The sequence below is a fragment of the Pan troglodytes genome, chromosome 3 (genome assembly GCF_028858775.2).
Source record: "Pan troglodytes isolate AG18354 chromosome 3, NHGRI_mPanTro3-v2.0_pri, whole genome shotgun sequence".
NCBI classification, from domain to species: domain Eukaryota; kingdom Metazoa; phylum Chordata; class Mammalia; order Primates; family Hominidae; genus Pan; species Pan troglodytes.
This window is the reverse complement of record NC_072401.2, coordinates 53,083,842-53,103,671: the sequence shown is the minus strand read 5'-3', so window position 1 is coordinate 53,103,671 and position 19,830 is coordinate 53,083,842. Positions and strand designations below refer to the sequence as shown.

Below are 19,830 nucleotides of genomic sequence, written 5' to 3'. Positions count from 1 at the left end.
GCCAGGAAAATGGGTCAGATATTCTCATCCGTGTCTTACAGATGATAAACAGGTTATAAAAGTTAAAACTATTTTTGCAGTCACATACCTAGTTAGCAGCAAAACCGAGACCAAAACTAGATCTTAGGTCTCCAGATCTGATCACATGGCCTGTGTAGCTCTGTGTTTCTTCAATTTACAAGTCTTAAAACATGAGATTTGGGATTCTGCGACTATTATTATCATCTTAGTCTATCAGCCAACTCAGCTAGACTTTGGCAGTGTCTGGGGGACAACGATCTGACACAAAGCCTGCACTCCACATCTGCGCCCATGCTTCTGCCCTCACGGGGCTCGCACTCCCTGCTTCAGCCTTACCTTAGTCCCCTCCCCTGGCCAGATTAACTGCTTCCTAGAAGTTAACATAGATTTATACTATAACATTCATCCCATTGTATTTGAGTGTGTGTGTGTGTGTGTGTGTGTGTGTATGTGCGCTTGTGTGCATAATGTCTATTTCTGCTGGTCAATAATGAGAATCTGAAGTGTTTGACCAATGTCTCTATATGTTTCTAAGTGAAATCATTTAAATAAATTTCCCCATTTTCTTGTTTTAATTTATTTTGTCTAAAAACTACTGAAATTTAGAGGCTATTTAAATAGCTAAGCACTCAAGATGGTTTTGCTGCAGAGAAAGTTGAGCCTTATTTGCTGTTGGCTTCAAGAACCAAGGGGATGCTGGGTAAAAAATCTAAAATTGTCTAGAATTCCTTCCTTTCCTTTTCTTTTTCATTTTCTTTCTTCTTCCTTTGCTTTTCTTCTTCCCCTTCCTTCCCTCAAGGGCCAGAAATTTCCCAACACATTATTTAAGTAGCTAATACATAATGCATATATATATATATATATACACACACACACACACACACACATATATATACACACACACATATACACACATATATACATACACATATATGTGTATATATATACAAACACATACATATATGTAGTCATTGTATATATTTCTAAGTAAATGTTTTTTATACATTTCGAAAAAGGACCAGAGGTAAAGAACCACTTTTACCACTAGGGTGAGTTTTTTGTTGGGATCATAATTATTTTTGGCCAGGTGCAGTGGTTCACGCCTGTAATCCCAGCACCTTGGGATGCCAAGGTGGGAGGATCACGAGGTCAGGAGTTCGAGACCAGCCTGGGCAATATGGTGAAACCCCGTCTCTACTAAAGATACAAAAATTAGCTGGGTGTGGTGACGCATGCCCATAATCCCAGCTACTCGAGAGGCTGAAGCAGGAGAATTGCTTGAACCCAGGAGACAGAGGTTGCAGTGAGCTGAGATTGTGTCACTACTCTCCAGCCTGGGCAACAGAGCGAAGGAATTTTTAGTCCCAGGGAGTTCTAGTGTCACAGGAGTCTGGGACTCTGAGGGATGCTCTTCAGCATCCCAGCTCAGCTCCTCCAGGAAGTCAGCAAAATGGTACTTTACACCTGTATTAAAGCCAGTGCAGCCACATGACACATGTTTGTTTGTTTTCTTTTCTTTTGAGACGGAGTCTCTGTCACCCAGGCTGGAGTGCAGTGGTACGATCTCAGCTCACTGCAACCTCCGCCTCCCAGGTTCAAGCAATTCTCTGCCTCGGCCTCTTGAGTAGCAGGGATTACAGGCACCCGCCACCACGCCTGGCTAATTTTTGTATTTTTAGTAGAGATGGGGTTTCACCATCTTGGCCAGGCTGGTCTTGAACTCCTGACCTCGTGATCCACCCACCTCGGCCTCCCAAAGTGCTGAAATTACAGGTGTGAGCCACCGTGCCTGGCCATGTTTTGTTTTTTGAACAGATCCAAAGAACTTTACATCAAAAGGATTTTCATTCCGTTCACCAAGCCTGTTTTCTTTTTCTCTCCAGCTTCACGAGAAGTTTGACCTTCTAAAGCGGACACACCAAGAAGAAAAGAAGAAAGTGGAAGACAAGAAGAAGGAGCTTGAGGAGGAGGTGAACAACTTCCAGAAGAAGAAAGCAGCGGCTCAGTTACTACAGTCCCAGGCCCAGCAATCTGGGGCCCAGCAAACCAAGAAAGACAAGGATAAGAAAAAGTAAGCAGGTGTCACCCCCCTGTATCGGGGACCTCTAACAATTTATTCCTCTTGCATGTCTCTACTTTTCCCATTTACAGACTGGAAACTGGTCCTTTACCAGAAAGATAAAAGCAAGTATTTTCTCTACAGTGCAGGGAAGATGATGAAGGTTTTTAAAATTTTTTAAAAGATACACAAAGATTAATTTATAAAACTTTACCACAATTGACCAAGCAATCAGGCCTGGAGGAACCTGTTGTCTCCAGTAGCATCTTCCACACCAACACTAGGAGTCTCAAAGAAGACAGGTTGATGTCTCTTCAGCACCCTCTGAAGACAATTCTCATGACTCTTGATAGAGAGCATCCTAAAATCACAATTGTTAAAATTATTTTCCTATTCTGTGTTGTAAGACTTCGTAAGCCAGTCACTGAAAGTCTCGTTCCCAAAATGAAACATTTGGAAGAGCTGCTAGTGGCCACTAGTTTCCTCTAAATTCACTATGATGAATTGTTTTATTGTGAAATGGGATCCAAATGCCTATCCAGTTGACACCTCTGCCAACCTCAAGCCAAACCTAAACCCACTCATAAAAGGTTTTTTAAAATAGGGTCTTAATGTCATGTGCCAAAGGGTCAGATTCTGCTCTTGAGTTGGTCACTTCCTATGATACTCCAGTAGCAGCTGCCTGAAACCAGTGGGAGATTTAGGCCTCCCTTGACATTCTCCTGTGATTTGAAGCTCTCCTTTGAATCATCATAAAGCCTAGTTTTATGTCAATAGCTATCGGTTTTGACAGGAAGCACGATGGTAAGAATACCACTAACGAAAACCTTTGTGGTGTCTCAATGACAAATATGCAGATGCCACCCTCCTTTGTCTAATGTACGGTGCTTTACGGCAGCTATTTAATATAAAGAAACTCAGAACTTGTTTCAGGAAGTCTTGCTCTTTCGCCTTACATGCCAAGGTTCTAGGGAAAAAGCTGACCATAAGTAAAAACACTGATGCTCAAGCACATAAAGAATTACATTCTTTAAACATAGAGTACATAGGATCAAGTCTCTGCACAATAATTGAGATGTGTTATAGGGAGAAGTGAGCACAGTGCTATTGTCCACTTAGTCTTGGTGAATGTGCAGTAGGCTCACCCCTAAGGAATCTCATGTTGCCTGCAGTAAAAATAAAAATGGACTGCTACAATGACATACTGAGAGAGTTTTAAATCATGCTTTACAAACTTTGACATTCTGAGCTCTGAGACAGCAGAAAATGTATCACCAGAGAAAGGGAGGAGGCAAATGTTCTGAACAATAATTGAAGTGGTTGTGATTTTATTTGGAGTTGGCACAGATCCAAGTGACCAAAGGAGTTCAAGGCCCAAAATTTAGTTATGCTGGATTAATTCTGAGAGTAACAAGCACATGGATTATAATCTAAGAAAACCCTTTGTAGCTATGCGTGTCAGGAGAGCATCTAACACTAATGGTGATGTTTCCCATGCAGAGACTCAGATTACAGTGACTCTTCCAGTGAAGACAGATGAAAGCCATTTGGCATTGTACCTTTGTTAATCCAAGCTAAACTAACCAAGGATATAGGGGTGTGTATGTGTCTGTGTGTGTGTGTTTGTGTGTGTGTACACATACATCTATAGGTATGAATGAGACAAAAAGCTGCTGACTTACAGCTTAGGAAATGCAAAGTCAAGTTTTTCTTTTCACCCTGAGGCACTCAGTGCATAAAGGTTCAAGTTTTAAAACTAAGAATGTTTCCAAAAGACCAGCAATGTTAAAAGAGTATTTCGTGTATACTAGACGTGCCTTTAAGCAATAGAAATTCCAAGAGCTGATCATTATTGTGCCTCCATTTTAGAAAAGTTTATTTAGTAACAAACTTCCCAGTGTAGGGAGGTTTTTCCTTGCCCTTTTGAACATGTTAGGTTATTTTCTTCCTATCCTGGGGCCTTACCAATGTGTAATGCTTTCAAAGTTTCTATGAAGCCTGTGTGGATTCTATTTTAGCTTATTTATATATTCTCATTTATTTTGAAGGATATTATACTTAATTTGGTTCAGAGTAGTCGCCAGGTTTTGCACCTGACAATGGCACATACTTTTTGTATAACTTTTTCTAGGTCCTTACCCTTTTCCACACTTTACATTTGTACAGTGAAAGCAACTGCCAGTGGAGGCCTGAAATGTCCAAGAAAAAAAAAAATCACACCTCTTACTGCCAGTGGTAGTGGAGTGTTTTGGTTAGAGGGACCGCAGAAAGACAGTGGCCAGGCTAGACAGAGCAGCACTTTGAAAAGAGCTGGGAAGATGCCTCCTAGCATAGCTGGAACAGATGTGGGAGTTGCCATTCAGGAACTGACTTTGTTATAGGTAGAAAATGAAAAGGCAGATGCTTACTTATTTACCTGCTATGCTTCCACCTCCAAGCCTAACTTAGTTTTTCTAATAGTTTTAAATTCTCTTTTTTCTATTCTAATGACACGCTCCTTTTTTAATGTAGGTAAGGCTTTATACTTCTCCTTGACCTGTAGTGGCATGAGAGTGTATAACATTTCCTAAGATGACAGGCAAAGTAGAACTAACCCTGGCACTGCCATTAGCTGGACCCCACCTTCTGCCATCTCTGGCCACGAAGTCACTTTCCTTGTTTGCGGCTATACCACAGTGGTGGGACGCCCAGGGGTAAGTTGGTCAGTGGACAGTGTTCCTCTTTTCTGAAAACTGTCTGCACAATTGCCAGCAGGCATTTGCTGATTAAGATGCAAACAGTTTTAAAATTCATCATTTTAAAACCATACTTGGCATCTAATAACTACAGTTTACCCAACCATCCACTCATCTTTTAAAAAAAAATCGTTTTGATTCTTGCTAAGGAATAAGGTTGCATGTTTTGCAGTTGCATAAAATTAGACACGTGGACCGTGGGTTTGGCATTACTTTGTACCTAAAAGAGGGGGAAAGCTCCTGGCATTGCTGTAGCTGTAACCATTCCAGTGATTGTCCTTTTTTTCCCCTACCCAACTAGATTAATAGCATGTCCTCCATTCACTATGTAATTTCAATCCCTAAAGTGCTTTAGACCTTTTCTTCAAGTCAGTTGTACAAAGGCATTTATTGTATATTTATTCTCTGACTCCTTCAGCAGCTCAGAAGTGGAAAATGAAGCTCCTATTCAGTACTAATGGGACACCCAAACCTAATAGATAATGGTTTTGTGTTATTTGAGAAAACAAAAGCCAAACAGTAAATCCTCCCACTAGACATGCAGTGGTTTCAAGAAGTCACTTGTGAATTCTAAATTACATACAAATGGAAACTAACCGTATGTCTTTAATTCAGTATTAAATTTTGCTTTTGCTTGTCATGTAGAGTAGCCTTCTCAAATTTTTGGTTTTAATTTCTGTCAATTCCATAATCATTGCATGAGCATTCACCATCACTGAATGCTGGTGCTGTCGCTCCTAATTTTCCTTTCTTTTTAATTTATTATTATTTCTAACTTTTTTGTTTTGTTTTTTAACTTGCAGTGCAAGCTTCACATAAAGCCTGGCAAGCCAAGGATGTTCCCGCATTCACCTGCTTTTGCAGTAATATCGTATCTCTGCCATGTGTGTTCTTTAGTTTTATTTTATTTTATTTTTTTACCCTTCCTCAAACACCAGTAACTATTATTAACTCGTTTTGCTGAATGTTGTTGGGTGGTAGAAAATGATAGAACAAGGGAATAACCGCAAATGCTCTGTGCAGCTGGACTCTGTTTCCGGAAAGTAAATGATTTGCTTTTTATGCCTGTTCTGAATGGCAGCACGAAGCAGGCCTGTTACTTGTATGTCGCTTTGGACAGAGGAAAGTGGGGTAAAATGCTACCTGTACGTCTGACATGAAAACTTCTCACCGCCTCAGCAGCTGAACTAAAAACCTGAATAGCCATGACAAGAGTTTGCATTTTCTTGATGATTCATCTCCATGAGTGCACAATCCCTGAACTCACTGTCTTTTCTCCACACTTGTCCTAAGCCAAGGTAGATTTGTACGTAGACAGACTGGTGAGCAAGCATTATATTTTATTTTTACCCTTGCATGACATTTTCATTTTAATCAATAACATTATTTGGCCTGAGCTTGTGGGTCTGTTCAGACTGTCTCCTCTCATGGTTTGAAACTGCATCTGAATGCCTGCCTTCGATCCTGGCCAAGTTGGAGTAGACTGGTATGAGAAAACTATGATTAGTTCACATTTACTGGTGCATCCTTTATCCTCTCACAGATAGAGGTCTTAAAGGTTGGATCATATAACATTGCTTAGTAGAAGAATCTTCTACTAAGGATGATGGGCTTTCTACAGCCTGCTTACCACTAACAGTAAGGAATCTTTCATAAACACACCTCAGTTTGTTCCCAGTGGGCTTAGAGGGAGGACCTGATGACTGATTCCAGGATACTTGTACTTCTAATAACATTTTTCATGAATCATGAGAAAATTTCCACAGATACTTCCCTTAGAAAATTTGCTATAAACTCTGTATCATTGGTAGCACAAATTTGAGCGAGGCCTTGTCAATTTTAAGGTGGAAATAGGAAGGACCACAACATGACCCGTAAGTCAAGAAGGTAGACATTTCATATCCAGCTTCCTTGCTTAGTCTCCTTTCAGTATTTGGCAATAAAAGAAAGAAGAAATAGAACAGCTGAAGTCTCAAATCATTGTCTGGAATTTTCCTCACCTTGGCTAGCTCCACCTGCTCTTTGTCTAAGGCCCTTGCCTCATCAGGGATTAGAACTGGCCCATATGCCAGAACCTGTACTAAATGCCTAATTTGTATGGAAGAGTGCATATTTAATCTCTTTTCTATACTGCTCCTTTCTGATGCTTATCCTTTCATCTGTGTGATTGTTTTTTCCCCTCTACTAACAAGATCCTCCCAGCTCTCTCTCTACATGTAGAAAGGATAACATTTCTCATGAACCCACTGCCCCTCTGCATTTTCCTCACTGGTTAGAGATTAAGTAAATAGGATAGAATATGCTGCATCTCCCCTGACACACACTTTCTTTTTTGAATGAACAAGTCTCCATTTTGATTTCAGCAAAGATTTTTTCTCCTTTTCTTTGTCCTCAACCATACTTAGAGGAAAGAAGGAATGGTCTTCCATGAACTGATTATGCTTAATTAAGCAAAGTAAGGAAATTAGTTTCGTGGAAGCCTAAACAAAGCTGGAATAGAAACTACACACTAGACACAGCAGTAGTCATAGTCTTCACAGGTTTAGGAGCTACTGGACCAACATTCTTGCTTTTGCTTTTGTTTTTTAAAATAATTCTAGTCTGGAGCTAACTGTGGAGCAGCCAAATAGTAGCTGGCATGTTGATTCAAACCATGGGCTGAATTTGCTCATAGGCTGTGCATCAGACAAAAGCTTGAATATTTGTGTTGTATGCTTGTTCCAACCACCGCTTGTGTGAGCATTTTTGTGGCTTGTACAGAAAGTACACTTTTAAATTGTCTCTTGCATCACTAAAATTTTTTTTAAATGAGCATAACAACGAAAGGCATCCAGCTGACTTTTTGATTCCAAGATTATTGATTGGATTGACTTTTTTGCATTAAATTTTTCCCAGCAAAATAAATCATATGGCGAGTCAGGGAATAAAAAGTCAAAAGAAACAAATAGAAGCTTTTTTTTTTTTTTAATGTATTGCTTCTGAACTTTTTTCTGCCACTGCTCCCTAGCCCTGTTTAGTTTGTTATTGCTGCTTTTCTTTTTTCTTTCTGTATCTATGCCTTTTTTCACAGTAGTCCTTGGCTCTGCACGGAATAAATGATACCCTCAAATCTAATTGGATGTGCTTTCGCCTTTGCATGTAAGTACGGTAGTAAGAAACCTTTGAGATCTTTCTGACTTTTCAAAATTAGAGAAAGCAAATGGGATGGATAGATTTTTTTTTTTCTTTTCAAGGGGGGCAGGAAGGTAATGGTTTGAGTAGCCTTTGTTTAAAAAAAAACACTAAATATATTTAAAAGGCCACATTTATATTTTTTTCACAAGAACCACATAATAAATTCCACTTCTTGACCTGAATTTGGAAATCCGAAATTACTAATCCAGGCCAGGTGTGGTGGCTCATACCTGTAATCCCAGCACTTTGAGAGGCCAAGGTGGGCAGATCACTTGAGGCCTGGAGTTCAAGACCACCTTGGCGAACACGGTGAAACCCCGTCTCTACAAAAAATACAAAAATTAGCCAGGCGTGGTGGCACGTGCCTGTAGTCCCAGCTACTTGGGAGGCTAAGTCAGGAGAATTGCTTGAACTTGGGAGATGGAGGTTGCAGTGAGCCAAGATTGCACCACTGCATTCCAACCTGGGTGATGAAGTGAGACTCTCCAAAAAAAAAAAAGAAATTATTAATCCCTGCCTGTGCTCTGCATAGCCTCATGGGCATCATTGGATAGCTCAGAGGGCCCTTGATTCTGGCAAGGCAAATAAAGCCAGAATGAGAAATTACCATCTTCTACTAGAGAAAACCAAGAGAAAAATTTTTATGCTAGGATGCCTTTATGACCACTTAATTTTTTAATCTTAGTTTAATGGTCTCTCCCTGGTGCTAACTGCTGACAGTGGCCACCTCTTTTTTGGGGGTTGAGGGGCCTACATAACTAGCTGGCCTTACCCCATATCTTTTGTTCAAACATAATGACCATCTTTTTGCTTCTTCTGAACTTTAGATCTCCATAACACATGTACTGTAGAATGTGATGGAAAAGCATTGATGAGAATTTATTGGCAGTTCAGATTGTGTTTTCCCAACTTAGGCTCTTTATTAATTGGTTAAGGTTTTCTCCAAAAAGGGCATTTCAACAATGGGAATTATTTAATGTAACAGTGGGCACAGATTACTTATCTTCCTTCTCTGCTTTGTGAGTCACCAGCAGTAACACACACAATCCACATCTTGTGCACCTCAAATGAACAGACTTGGTTTCCTTGCTTTCTTGACATTTCCATGACTGTTTCACATACAAACTATTGGGTGAGGTTTTTCAGCTGTTACCGACCCACGTCCTGCTGTCTCTGTGTGGTCCTACAAAAACTGTCCATTCCCACCCCTTTGCTTTGCCATTTGCAAGAGTCTGGAATTGTCAGGTCTCAGCTTCGAAAAGTCCTGGTTCCACTGACAGGACACATTCTTTAGTGGGAATTAAGACCTACAAAGTCTAGTTTGTATGTAGGTATGAAGGGAATTTTTTAAATAAATTGAAAAGCTGTGAACAGCATTAGAACTTTGTCTATTTCTTAATTTTAAAATATGCTGATATGCCTTAAACTGTAGTTGTAGATCCTTGTCATTTTGCTGTTTGAAAATAACCAATGTGTTTTCTAAAACTGTCATGTAATCTACTTTCATTGTTAATGCAGAATTGTCATATATGTAAGCTGCATGTTAGACATTTGTCTTTTTTAAACTAAAGTAATTGTATTGATGTGAAGCATATCATTTTTTCAAATATGAAAGTGATCACTTAGCAACATGCTTGGTAATTTGGCATCTGTTAAGGTAGGAGAGTGGTGAACAGGTAATCTATGCATATATCACTAGTGCCAAGACATAAAGCGGGGGAAAATATATTTTTACCCAAACATTATTTGTGTGCCCTTTTTGTGAGTTCTTTTTAGTCACTGCTTGGTTTGCATATGTACACGTGCTTACTGGATAAAAGAAATAGGGATAAGAGTTTCATGCTTTCCTGCCTCGTGTGGTAGACTTCAAATGGCTGCCGTCTGGGTTACACCAGTTTCTCAAAGATACGTGCCATGTGGTGTCCTGTACTTCACATATCATGTTATCACCCTTTTTCCCCCATGCCTGTCCCTGTCCACCCTGCCAATTCATGTGCCTTGGTGCCCAGCTGAGGCATCGTCTTCTTCACTGGCCTCCTCTTCCCTGCTGCCTCTCACCCTCCCGTCGAGCTCGAGGAAGTCACCCCATTAACTGACACACTGCTGTTCTTTCACAGCTTGTTGTAGAGAAGCTCCTTTTCTTTTCTTAAGCCATTAAGAATCAAATTTGAATCTGAACCTTTCTTTTTTCTCTTCTGTAGCTTCTTCTTTATGTAACCATCCTGTTGACAAGCCCTACTCTCTCCTAATGGACATAGAGCATTAGAAGAGCAGGAGCTGTCTGTTCACACGTGTTGGGGAAGAGTTACCTCATTTCCACCATCGCCTCCTGTTCTTTTAAAGTCTGGGTCAAATATTGCACTGCTGTTTGTATTTGTCAATGTCTGCCCATAGTGGATACTGAAGTGACTTACCACTACCAAAAATAGTCATATTCAATAATATTAATTAAAAAGGAAAAAGGAAATTGAGTGAAACAGAAAACGTGGGCCAAGACCCAAGGTCTTGTGCTGGGATCCCCTTGCTTAGAACTATCATGTTCTTGAAGCTGCTGATCCAAGAACTGATGGACTGAAGACAGCGTGTACCCTAACCTGAGGGGGCCACCACACCCAGGGCCCACAAACTTGATCTCATGTAACTCCTGTCCTTTCTGTCCCATGAGCCACATTCTGAACAGCCTGATCAGGATCCTCAACCGTCAGGTCATAAGATCCGAGCAACATTTTCCTTCCTTTTGTTAGTTTTATGGGTTGTTTTGGTGTTTGGGGTTTTTTTAAAAAAAAAAAATCATTTGATATTGCATGAACAGAGATGGCTGCAATTTTTTTTCTTTGGAGTGTTCTATTGATACAATGTTTTTATTTTTCAGCTGACCATCTGCCTCTTGAGAGAGAGAGAAGTGGGCATCCTTCCTTTAAATTCAGGAACCACTGTTGTTTTATTTGACTTTTTCTGTTACTTGCATCCCTTATATAAGTTGTTTTGGATTTGGGACTATGTTTTGGGGGAGAAAAACTCCAGTTAGTTCTGTTTTTTGTATTGGTTATTCAGCTTACTTTTGGTATCAAAATTATGCCAGTTTTAAGCTCACTTGAGTGAAGTTTAAGTCACAAGATTCTGTTTAACATGCTTTCCTTGTTTTGGAAACAACCAAAAACTTCCCTTTTTTGTTACGGGATTTTGACCTACAAATCCTAATCATGTTTAAAATGTGCCGGTGTTGGGTAGATGACTTTTCTGCCTCTGGGGTTCAATTTATATTTAAAGATACCTTAAAATAACTTACTGGCCCATCCCTGCCTTTTTATTTGTTGTGAAGCTCTGTACCTTGTGTCCACAGCTTTTTACCAGGACCCATATGTCTTGGACCATGGGAAATGAACCCCAAACAAGTACATGTCTCTTCTCCCAGATAACAGCATCATTAACAATGGTTCTGATTCACATTGTCTTCTCAGAGTTACCTAGGTGGATTTCTCTACAATATCTGCAAAAAAACCTGCTGAGAATCAAAGCATTCAGACTTGATCACTTAAAATAGCATCCATATCCAAACACATACTTCTGCTAGTTGAGTGAGCTCTGATTTCTAATGCTGACCTGTTTGTGATGAGTCAGATTCAGGGCTAGATTACTTTAGTTAGCAGTCACTTCTTGGGGGCAGTTTTCATAGTGAAGGGACAATTTTCAAATCATATGTATTATAAAGCATGGACATATATTGTTATCTTTCAATTTCATTACCTGTTTGTAGATAGGCTTATTTCCATCTTTACTTTTCAGCTCCATAGTAGGTAGATCATAAAAATACCGTTGGTGGCATGAGTTGCCTTTAATCAAGATCCTCAGGAGTGTTCCCCTCTGAATAAGAATGGTAACATATGGTTCCTTTAGACAGTGAAATGAAGAAGCAACAGTCCCTGCCTCTTGAATCACTTGATTCCTGGAAAGAGATTTTTTAGAGCAATTGGATGAACAAGTTGGCAAGCTGCTTTCTTTACTTAGAAACTAAGTAAATGTAAGTAAAGTCAGATACATGTGAGCCATTAAATGACCAAAATGTCAGCATCAAAAGCCATCCCCTTCATTCTACACTATAATCTGTAAGGACAGAAATCTGCTAGTAATGTGACCAGTGGAGTGGGAAAGGAATAGCAGCTCCTTACCAGCTGATGCCAGAGCATGACATCAGTTTTGCAAGTTAAACATGTAGTTCCTGTTGTGTGAGACTACTGTCATCACTACATATAAGTGACTTTATTCTTAAACTCCCTGTTTTGATATTTTAACTTTATTCTATCATTTTAAAAACAAATTCTGCATCAGATTGTAAATATTTTTTGAGCAGTATTTAAAAATCAAATTAGGCAGTATTTAAGTAAGAAATGTATGTCTGTTGTTGCTATTTCCTTTTTTGTTTTTCTATTTTAGCTCCCAGAGTAGAGGAAGTTAATGTGAACCATCTTAATGGGAGGAGTTGGGGAACTGAGAGTATTATCAGTAGGTTAGCCTCAGTCCAGTTACCTAGGGGAACCTGATCATGTACACCTCTGGCCAACCGAGTGCCTTGCCATCTCAATTCCCCTAAGATAGATTGCCATTGATTTGGCATTTTACAATAGGCAGTTCTTTTTCTCTAGTGTTGATAAAACTGGTAGATTTTCTGGCTGACCAAGTAAGGGATGTGAAACCAACTTGGGTATAATTACTAGCAATAAAAATTATTGGCTTATCTCAAACAAGATTGTGGAAAAGCAAAGCAGGGAGAAGTGAGCCATCTAAACCTATTTCCATTGGTAATAGGCTTTTTGTTCTTCATCAATCTTAAACAAATATTAGTTCTTTTCAGATACAGACTCTGCCTTAATACAAGCATAGTCTAGATGGTCTCCTTGAGATTAGCCCAGCACACGTGTAAAGGAGAGATCCAACTTTCTCAATTGTTATGCACTGAGCTGGACAGATAGAAACAGGTCCTCACCCCCAATAATTGACCGAACTTCTTTTCCCGTCAACAGTGCTTATCAAGTTCCTTCTTATTTGGTTATCTATCTATTTATTTATGCATTTATGTATTTATTTATTTATTTATTTTTGGCCCGCTATTGGCCCAGATTATGGGTAAACAGGTCTGGTATCAAACAAATACATGGCTGAGTGCGATGGCTCACACCTGCAATCCCAGCAGTTGGGAGGCTGAGGCCGGTGGATTGTTTGATGTCAGGAGTTTGAAAACAGCCTGACCAACATGGTAAAACCCTGTGTCTACTAAAAATACAAAAATTAGCTAGGCATGGTGGCGCGTGCCTGTAATTCCAGCTACTCAGGAGACTGAGGCAGGAGAATCGCTTGAACACAGGATGCGGAGGTTGCAGTGAGGCAAGGCCGCCCCAGTGCACTCCAGCCTGGGCGACAAAGCACATCTCCGTCTCAAAAAAAATAATAAAATAAAAAACACAAAAGACTATTAAAGTTTTTTTAAGCCACCTTTAAAACCTTTTGTTTCACAACTGACTTATCTTCCCACCTGGAGACTGACAGTGATGGCAGTGTGGCTCACTTCAGAGTTCCTAGTGCTTGCATTTTTAAGACCACGGTATCTAGTTTTTGCGAAGGATGCCATCTGTCAGGTCAATCTCCAGCAAGCAACTGGCATACCCAGGGCTGGTGAAGGGATTGCTTGTATTAATTTTTTTTTTCTTTGTTGGACTCTCACTCTGTTGCTTAGGCTGAAGTACAGTGGCATAATCACAGCTCACTGCAGCCTTGACTTCCTTGGTTCAAGCAATCCTCCCACCTCAGCCTCCTGAGTAGGTAGGACTATAGACATCAGCAACTATGCCTGGCTAATTTTTTTATTTTTTGTAGGGACGGGGTCTCATGTTGCCCAAGCTGGTCTCAAACTCCCAGCCGCAAGCATTCCTTCCACCTCAGCTGCCCACAATACTGAGATTATAGGCATGAGCTACTGTGCCCAGGTTGCATGTGCTAATTTGAGAAGACTAATTGGGAGCCTAGGTGTCTACTCATCTCCCTTTCCTACCTTGCTATTCCTGATTAACAGCTATATATAAATGAGACCTATTGGTTGTCAGTGGAACATCACGTGAGGTACAAAAGATTTCACATCTGCCTCAAATCAGTTACTTGTAGGGATGTGAGATGAAGAGCCTTTCAGTCCATTGTGGAAAGTTTCTTCCAAAGTTATGGCACCTAGACCGGGGAGGCAAAGGCTATTATAACAAGATTTTTTTGGTCCCTGTCTCACAAAAGAACAAATAAATGTGTGTGTTTGAGGGTGGGGAACGGGGAGCAGAATAACATTCCATAAAGAGCTGGGCTTAGACAGGTGCATTGGCTCAACATCTGTAATCCCAGCACTTTGGAAGGCAGAAGTGGAAGGATCACTTGAGGCCTGGAGTTTGAAACCAGCCTAGGAAACATAGTGAGACCCTATCTTTAAAAAAATTTTTAAAGTTAGCCAGGCATGGTGGTGTGTGCCTGTAGTCCTAGCTACTCAGGAGGCTGAGGTGGGAGGATTGCTTGAGCCCAGGAGTTCAAGGCTGCAGTGAGCTAGGATCGTGCCACTGCACTCTACCCTGGGCAACAGACCTAGACCCTGTCTCTTATATAAACAAAAGAGCTGGGCTTAACTGTGAACAATGTGTTTAGAACTCTGGAGAGTTGCAGTTCTAGCTTTCCTTGTCTTTTTTTCTTATTCACTCATCCATCTTCCCCCAACCCCTCCTTCCCTCTTTCCAAATACTTTATTGTGTATACTGCACCAGGCCTACATTAGGTACTGGGGATTTAGCCATGCACTATGAATTGAACTTGTATAACTCATATAAGCACAGCAACGTTAAGAGTGAAAGAAAGAAAAGGCAAGCCTTTTCTATGCTAAGAAGTCGTTTGCTGAAGATAGATCATATCCTGAAAAGCAAAAAGGATTCTGCTCCCCACCAGTCACTTTGTCGTGGCTGCTTGCCTAAAGTTGGCCTTCATTCTGGAGTGTCCTATTGCCTAACAAAATAAGCTATTTCCAAGAAATGGGAGACCAGTTCACTAGGCCTAGGGCTATTCAAACTGCTTTTCTACTACCTTACTGTTGTGTAACACAATAAGGTCAACAATTCTGGCATTTGATCTGCTATGAAGGCTATACTTCTAGAGATAAGAGAAAGGCATTTCATCCTTCTCATTTCATCCTTAACTCCAGAGGCTCTTAGGAACTAAAAAAGTGAGTTCTTCTCAAATTTCTCTGATAAGACATTCTTGGTTATCTTATTACGCCTTTTAAAGTAAAACTGGCACAAGGGAGAGTTATGTCTGACATTGGTCTTACATACGAGTACATCATAAAAGCCACTAAATATGGTGAGGGAAAACTTGCTATTTCTTGATGCAAGCTGTGCTAAGTAAGCGTGCTCTTCAATTTTTCTCTCCTAATGATTGGCCAAATCCAATTCAAACTGAAAGCAGCAAGGTTTTGGGACTTGGCTATATTCAAGCCTTCCCAATTGTATTTCTAGGCCACTTTACAGAACCACACAACTCACTAATTGGGATTTGTAAGACTGGTTCTGGTTTTTCTTGGTCTGAAACGTGGTATCCAGTCACCATCTGCCCCTTAACCCTGGCTGATCTTGCCAAAGTTCCCTGTCTCTCACACACACAGGCCTCCTGTACCTTAAGTAATATGAACTTCTAACTAAGCCAACACAGTTGGCTCAGCAACCAGATGAGTTCAACTGCTCACTAACATACAGTAAACTCAACTCAGTTTCTCCCAGAAATTGAAAAAGATGCTGTATTTTTCTAAAAGCACCATCTAGTGGCCAAAACTCATAGCATTATTTGATAACAGGTATAGGAGACATTCTCCTCAACATAAAGACTGAAAGAATTTTCGAGGCTTTAGAAGTAACATTTACATGTTAGACAAAACTTCATGATGTCAAATAGAAAGGGTAAACGTTTGAGATGAGTTAGAAGTTGAACCCTGTTAAACTGGGGATGCATTCTGCCAGGTTGGTTGTGAGAACCTGTGACATAGTATCTTCGCTTTCCAGTTGAAAACGTGCAAACTACTTTAGATAAAGATAAGCTCCTCATCATGTTGGCTGTGCATCAGTAGCTTAACCACATTTTCTTCTCAAGTGAAAAGCCACCATGCTGCTTTGGGCACTAATGCTCAAGCATAACTTGCTTCAGGAAATCTAGGAGTAAATTTAATAGCTTGAAAATTCAGGTTTGTAAAGAGCACAGAGGACACACACAAGTGGCTGACTCTAACACAGGAGAAAATACATAGTATTTCTTGGGGGCACAAACACCAGTGTCTTAATTCTCTCAAGAACATAGGTTCAGATTCTCTTCAACTTGGCTGAGTGAAGAGCTACATTCTACCTTCATTCACAGCCAAAGGTAGCGTCAGGAACATTTATGACAAACTAGTCATATTTGACCTTTTACTGACATTTGGGAGCATTCTGCATTCCCAGCTTTCCCTTCTCCCTCCAAACTAATACATCGTCTATCTGTAGAGAAAACTTAATAGTTCTCTATATAACTAACTTTATATTCATCTCGTAGAGAATGAAGAAGTAAAATATTTAGCTTCCAGTCTGATCTTCAAGGGCTAGAACATGTTCTTTAGGTTTTTTTTGTTTTTTTTTGTTTTTTTTTTTTTGGTTGAATGGAGGATTAGAGAGTAACTACTATCCCCATCAAGTATATTCCCTTGCCTTTCCAGAGGCCTCACGGAGCGACAGGTTTTTTAACCACCAGGAGGCACAAGACAATTATGATGCAGAATGCTCAAGTTTCTGGATCTTGAGTTTGTGATGTGATGCCAAAGTTTAACACAAGTAACTTGGGACAGGCTGAGAATAGTTTCAGGTAAAAGGAACTAATTGAACAGCAGGAACTTTTTTTTTTTTTTTTTTTTTTTTGATAGTCTTCCTCTGTTGCCCAGGCTGGAGTGCAATGGCACGATCTCGGCTCACCGCCTCCTGGGTTCAAGCAATTCTCCTGCCTCAACCTCCCGAGTAGCTGGGATTACACACCTGGTTAATTTTTGTATTTTTTAGTAAAGATGGGGTTTCAGCATCTTGGTCAGGCTGGTCTTGAACTCCTGACCTCGTGGTCCGCCTGCCTCAGCCTCCCAAAGTGCTGGGATTACATGCGTGAGCCACCACACCCGACCGGAACATTCTTAATGAAAAGTTCTACACTGTTCAAGAATACTAGGCTCTTTCTGTCACAAGCCACAGTTCTCTAAGGGCCCACAGTAAGTCGTGAGGAAGTGGGCTCAGGCCTCTGAAATGGTGGCCAAGGTTTAACAGTGCTTTTGAGGGCCAGGTCTCCAAAACTATCACTGAACTGAACGATGGGTTAAATAAGCTCTGAGGCATGAGGGCTAGCAGCCCACTATCCCACTTGATTCGGTGTCCCATGAGAAGAATGCTGTGTTCCAAACTAACTTACCAGCAATTTGTAAATGTTGAAAACCTTAAGACCGAAAAGTGAAAATCCTATTGTCCTCTAACATTCTGCTCAATTTGCAGCTACTGGACTACAAATGAAATACTGACTCTAAACTCAGTTTTATCCCTAGCTGTCTACATAACACAACTATGTCCTCATCTGTTAAATAGGAGGAAGTTTCATAGTATCTGTATCATTTTACAGATACTATGAACATTTGCAGTTGTAAACTTCTTAGAGCTCCTACAATTCAGATGAATTAAACAGATGAAGGTCAGGATGAGAAATTTTTAAAATGTCTATCTGTGAAGCCAATCCTTTGCTATCTTCCCTCCCACTCCCTTTACTGACATGTGAGTAAATGCTTCCCATTTAATTGGATTTTAAGGTCATAAAACAGGTAGTCAACCCTACCACAAGAATTTTTTACAAATCAGATGACCTGAAAATACTCTTGTTCTGCTAAATCTGAACATTACAAAATGGCTAAAAATGACATTTTAAAGATAGGGGTCTGAGCCTACTCTCACAAGCAGTCACATTAAGATGTAAATTTACTATTTGGAGGATTCACAGTGCACCAGTGAAAAATATCACGAAAGAAAAATTCTTATGTCTAAAACCTATATCCCTCGATCACATTCAGATCCTCTTCATGTTTTATTTTCAGTAAGTGTATTCTTGGTCTTTCTATTGTTTTCTCTAGTTGAAATAGCAGTGCCTAGCCAATCAGGAACCTGTACCTCTTCACAACCAGAAAAAAGTCACAAAAACAAAAGTTAAGGACAACTTTTTATTGCTACCAGAGGCTTTTATCATCAGTACACAGTTCTGACTGCAATACCTTTTTCAGACTGCAAAGGGAGCTGAGGATCCAGAAGTCATTAAAAGAAACATAAGGCTGGGGAGGCAGGGGGAGTAAGTTCTATTAGAAAATCCTAATAGCTTAACAAAACTAGGGTACTAAATTCAGTTATAACATGTTACAGACTTAAATCATAGAGCTGCCCCAACATCTAGACAGTCTCTCCTACTGATTATAAATGAGTGAAAACTATCAGTTAGAAAAATCTAATTTAAGTTGTTAATACATGTTTCTTTGGTGAGCACCTGGATATATTTATCACAAATTCTTTTATACAAATGTCGAAAATGCTTTCAACAAATCTAAGTGTCCTAATTACATGCCACTTTTAAGCATCACTTTAAGGTAAACAAAAATGAAAACCGTAATTTTAAATTAAAATTTGAAATGAGACACAAAATCAACCTGGTAATATGAGAACTTTTTCTATTGCCATCTCTGATTAATATGGGACAATTCCAAAGTACCCTTTTCAGACTAATTGGAACTTGAGTCATGGCTGTCACACTGAAATAATTTGTTCATTCAACTGCAGTGAAAATCAATATAGATCAACATGCATAAAGTTCAGTAACTATTAAATGGAGAAGCAAGCAAAAGCAACAGGAAAATTAAATCAGGATGCTGAGGGGGAACAGGATTGCTGGCCATGAATTTTAATTGAATTTTTGACGGGGCAAGCTACGTTACATTATGGCAGAAAAAAAGTGCAACTGACATACTACAAAGAGACTTTTTACGTTTAAAAAAAGTTTGGATCTTTTGGATTTCTTTTTTTTTTTTTGGTCTTTATGTGCTTAAATAACGCTGAATTATAATTAGCCACACAAATAATGAGAGTTTTTTTTTTTTTCTGGCTCACTCCAAATCAGCCTGTTAAGGTATATTTCCTTCTACAGCCTTTCCTGATTTTGCATGTTCTCATTCCCAAAGTAGTCTACCTTAGTTTACACTCAAAGGTAGCACTTGTTGAAACTACATGACAGAAACAGGCTGCAAAGGTGGACAAGGGGAAGCATGTCCCTCTTGTCTTGATAAATCAGTGCCACACACAGAACCCACATTTTCTGAGACATTATCTTCATTATAGAGCCGTTTGATTCCATCATAGAAGTCATCCACTTCCATTTCCTCTACTTTGCGTTTAGTAGAGGTCTGCTTGCACCCACTGGCAGCTGGGAGATGATGGTAAAAGGCTGCTGTACCTCTGACTGGCACTTCTGGCTTGCTGTTGTCCTTGGAGAAGTCTGGGCCTGGGACAGAGGAGGGATGTAATCTGAACACTCCTTTGTCACAGGTCACCAGGGTGTGCTTGAGGGGACGGTAGACATAAATGGAATTTAGAGGCAGGGAAGACTGCAGAGTAGAAAGGTGATGTGCCACAAGCTCCCGACAATGGATCAACTGGGAGCTATCCATCTGGGCCAGGAAAAAAAAACACACACACACACAGTTGATCATTAATTAACATAGGCTGCTCTGTT

At 40.0% G+C, this 19,830-nt stretch overlaps 2 protein-coding genes and 1 long non-coding RNA gene across 12 annotated transcripts in view; 1 reads left to right on the top strand and 2 right to left on the bottom strand.

The window, feature by feature from the left end:
- LOC129143726 (uncharacterized) overlaps window positions 1-5,625 on the bottom strand; it is a 63,507-nt gene extending 57,882 nt beyond the window's left edge. The window contains exon 1 of the long non-coding RNA XR_010156557.1: window positions 2,295-5,625. This is a non-coding gene — a long non-coding RNA (uncharacterized LOC129143726). The remainder of the gene's footprint in view (window positions 1-2,294) is intronic.
- Window positions 1-11,273, top strand: part of SEPTIN11 (septin 11) — a 91,277-nt gene extending 80,004 nt beyond the window's left edge. For 4 of the 8 annotated variants that reach the window (XM_016951554.4, XM_517208.9, XM_063809519.1 and 1 more), the window contains 2 exons: window positions 1,905-2,092; window positions 5,619-9,734. In XM_016951554.4, coding sequence (XP_016807043.1) covers window positions 1,905-2,092; window positions 5,619-5,634 — 204 coding nt within the window. In that variant the 3' untranslated portion in view covers window positions 5,635-9,734. Of the gene's footprint in view, window positions 1-1,904; window positions 2,093-5,618; window positions 9,735-10,190 lie in introns of those variants that run through there. The other 4 variants (XM_009447696.5, XM_063809521.1, XM_054682944.2 and 1 more) reach the window with 3 other exon arrangements.
- A 6,987-nt stretch (window positions 11,274-18,260) lies between these two features.
- Window positions 18,261-19,830, bottom strand: part of CCNI (cyclin I) — a 28,876-nt gene continuing 27,306 nt past the window's right edge. For all 3 annotated transcript variants that reach the window (XM_024356097.3, XM_016951558.4, XM_054682945.2), the window contains one exon: window positions 18,261-19,765. In XM_024356097.3, coding sequence (XP_024211865.1) covers window positions 19,322-19,765 — 444 coding nt within the window. In that variant the 3' untranslated portion in view covers window positions 18,261-19,321. The remainder of the gene's footprint in view (window positions 19,766-19,830) is intronic.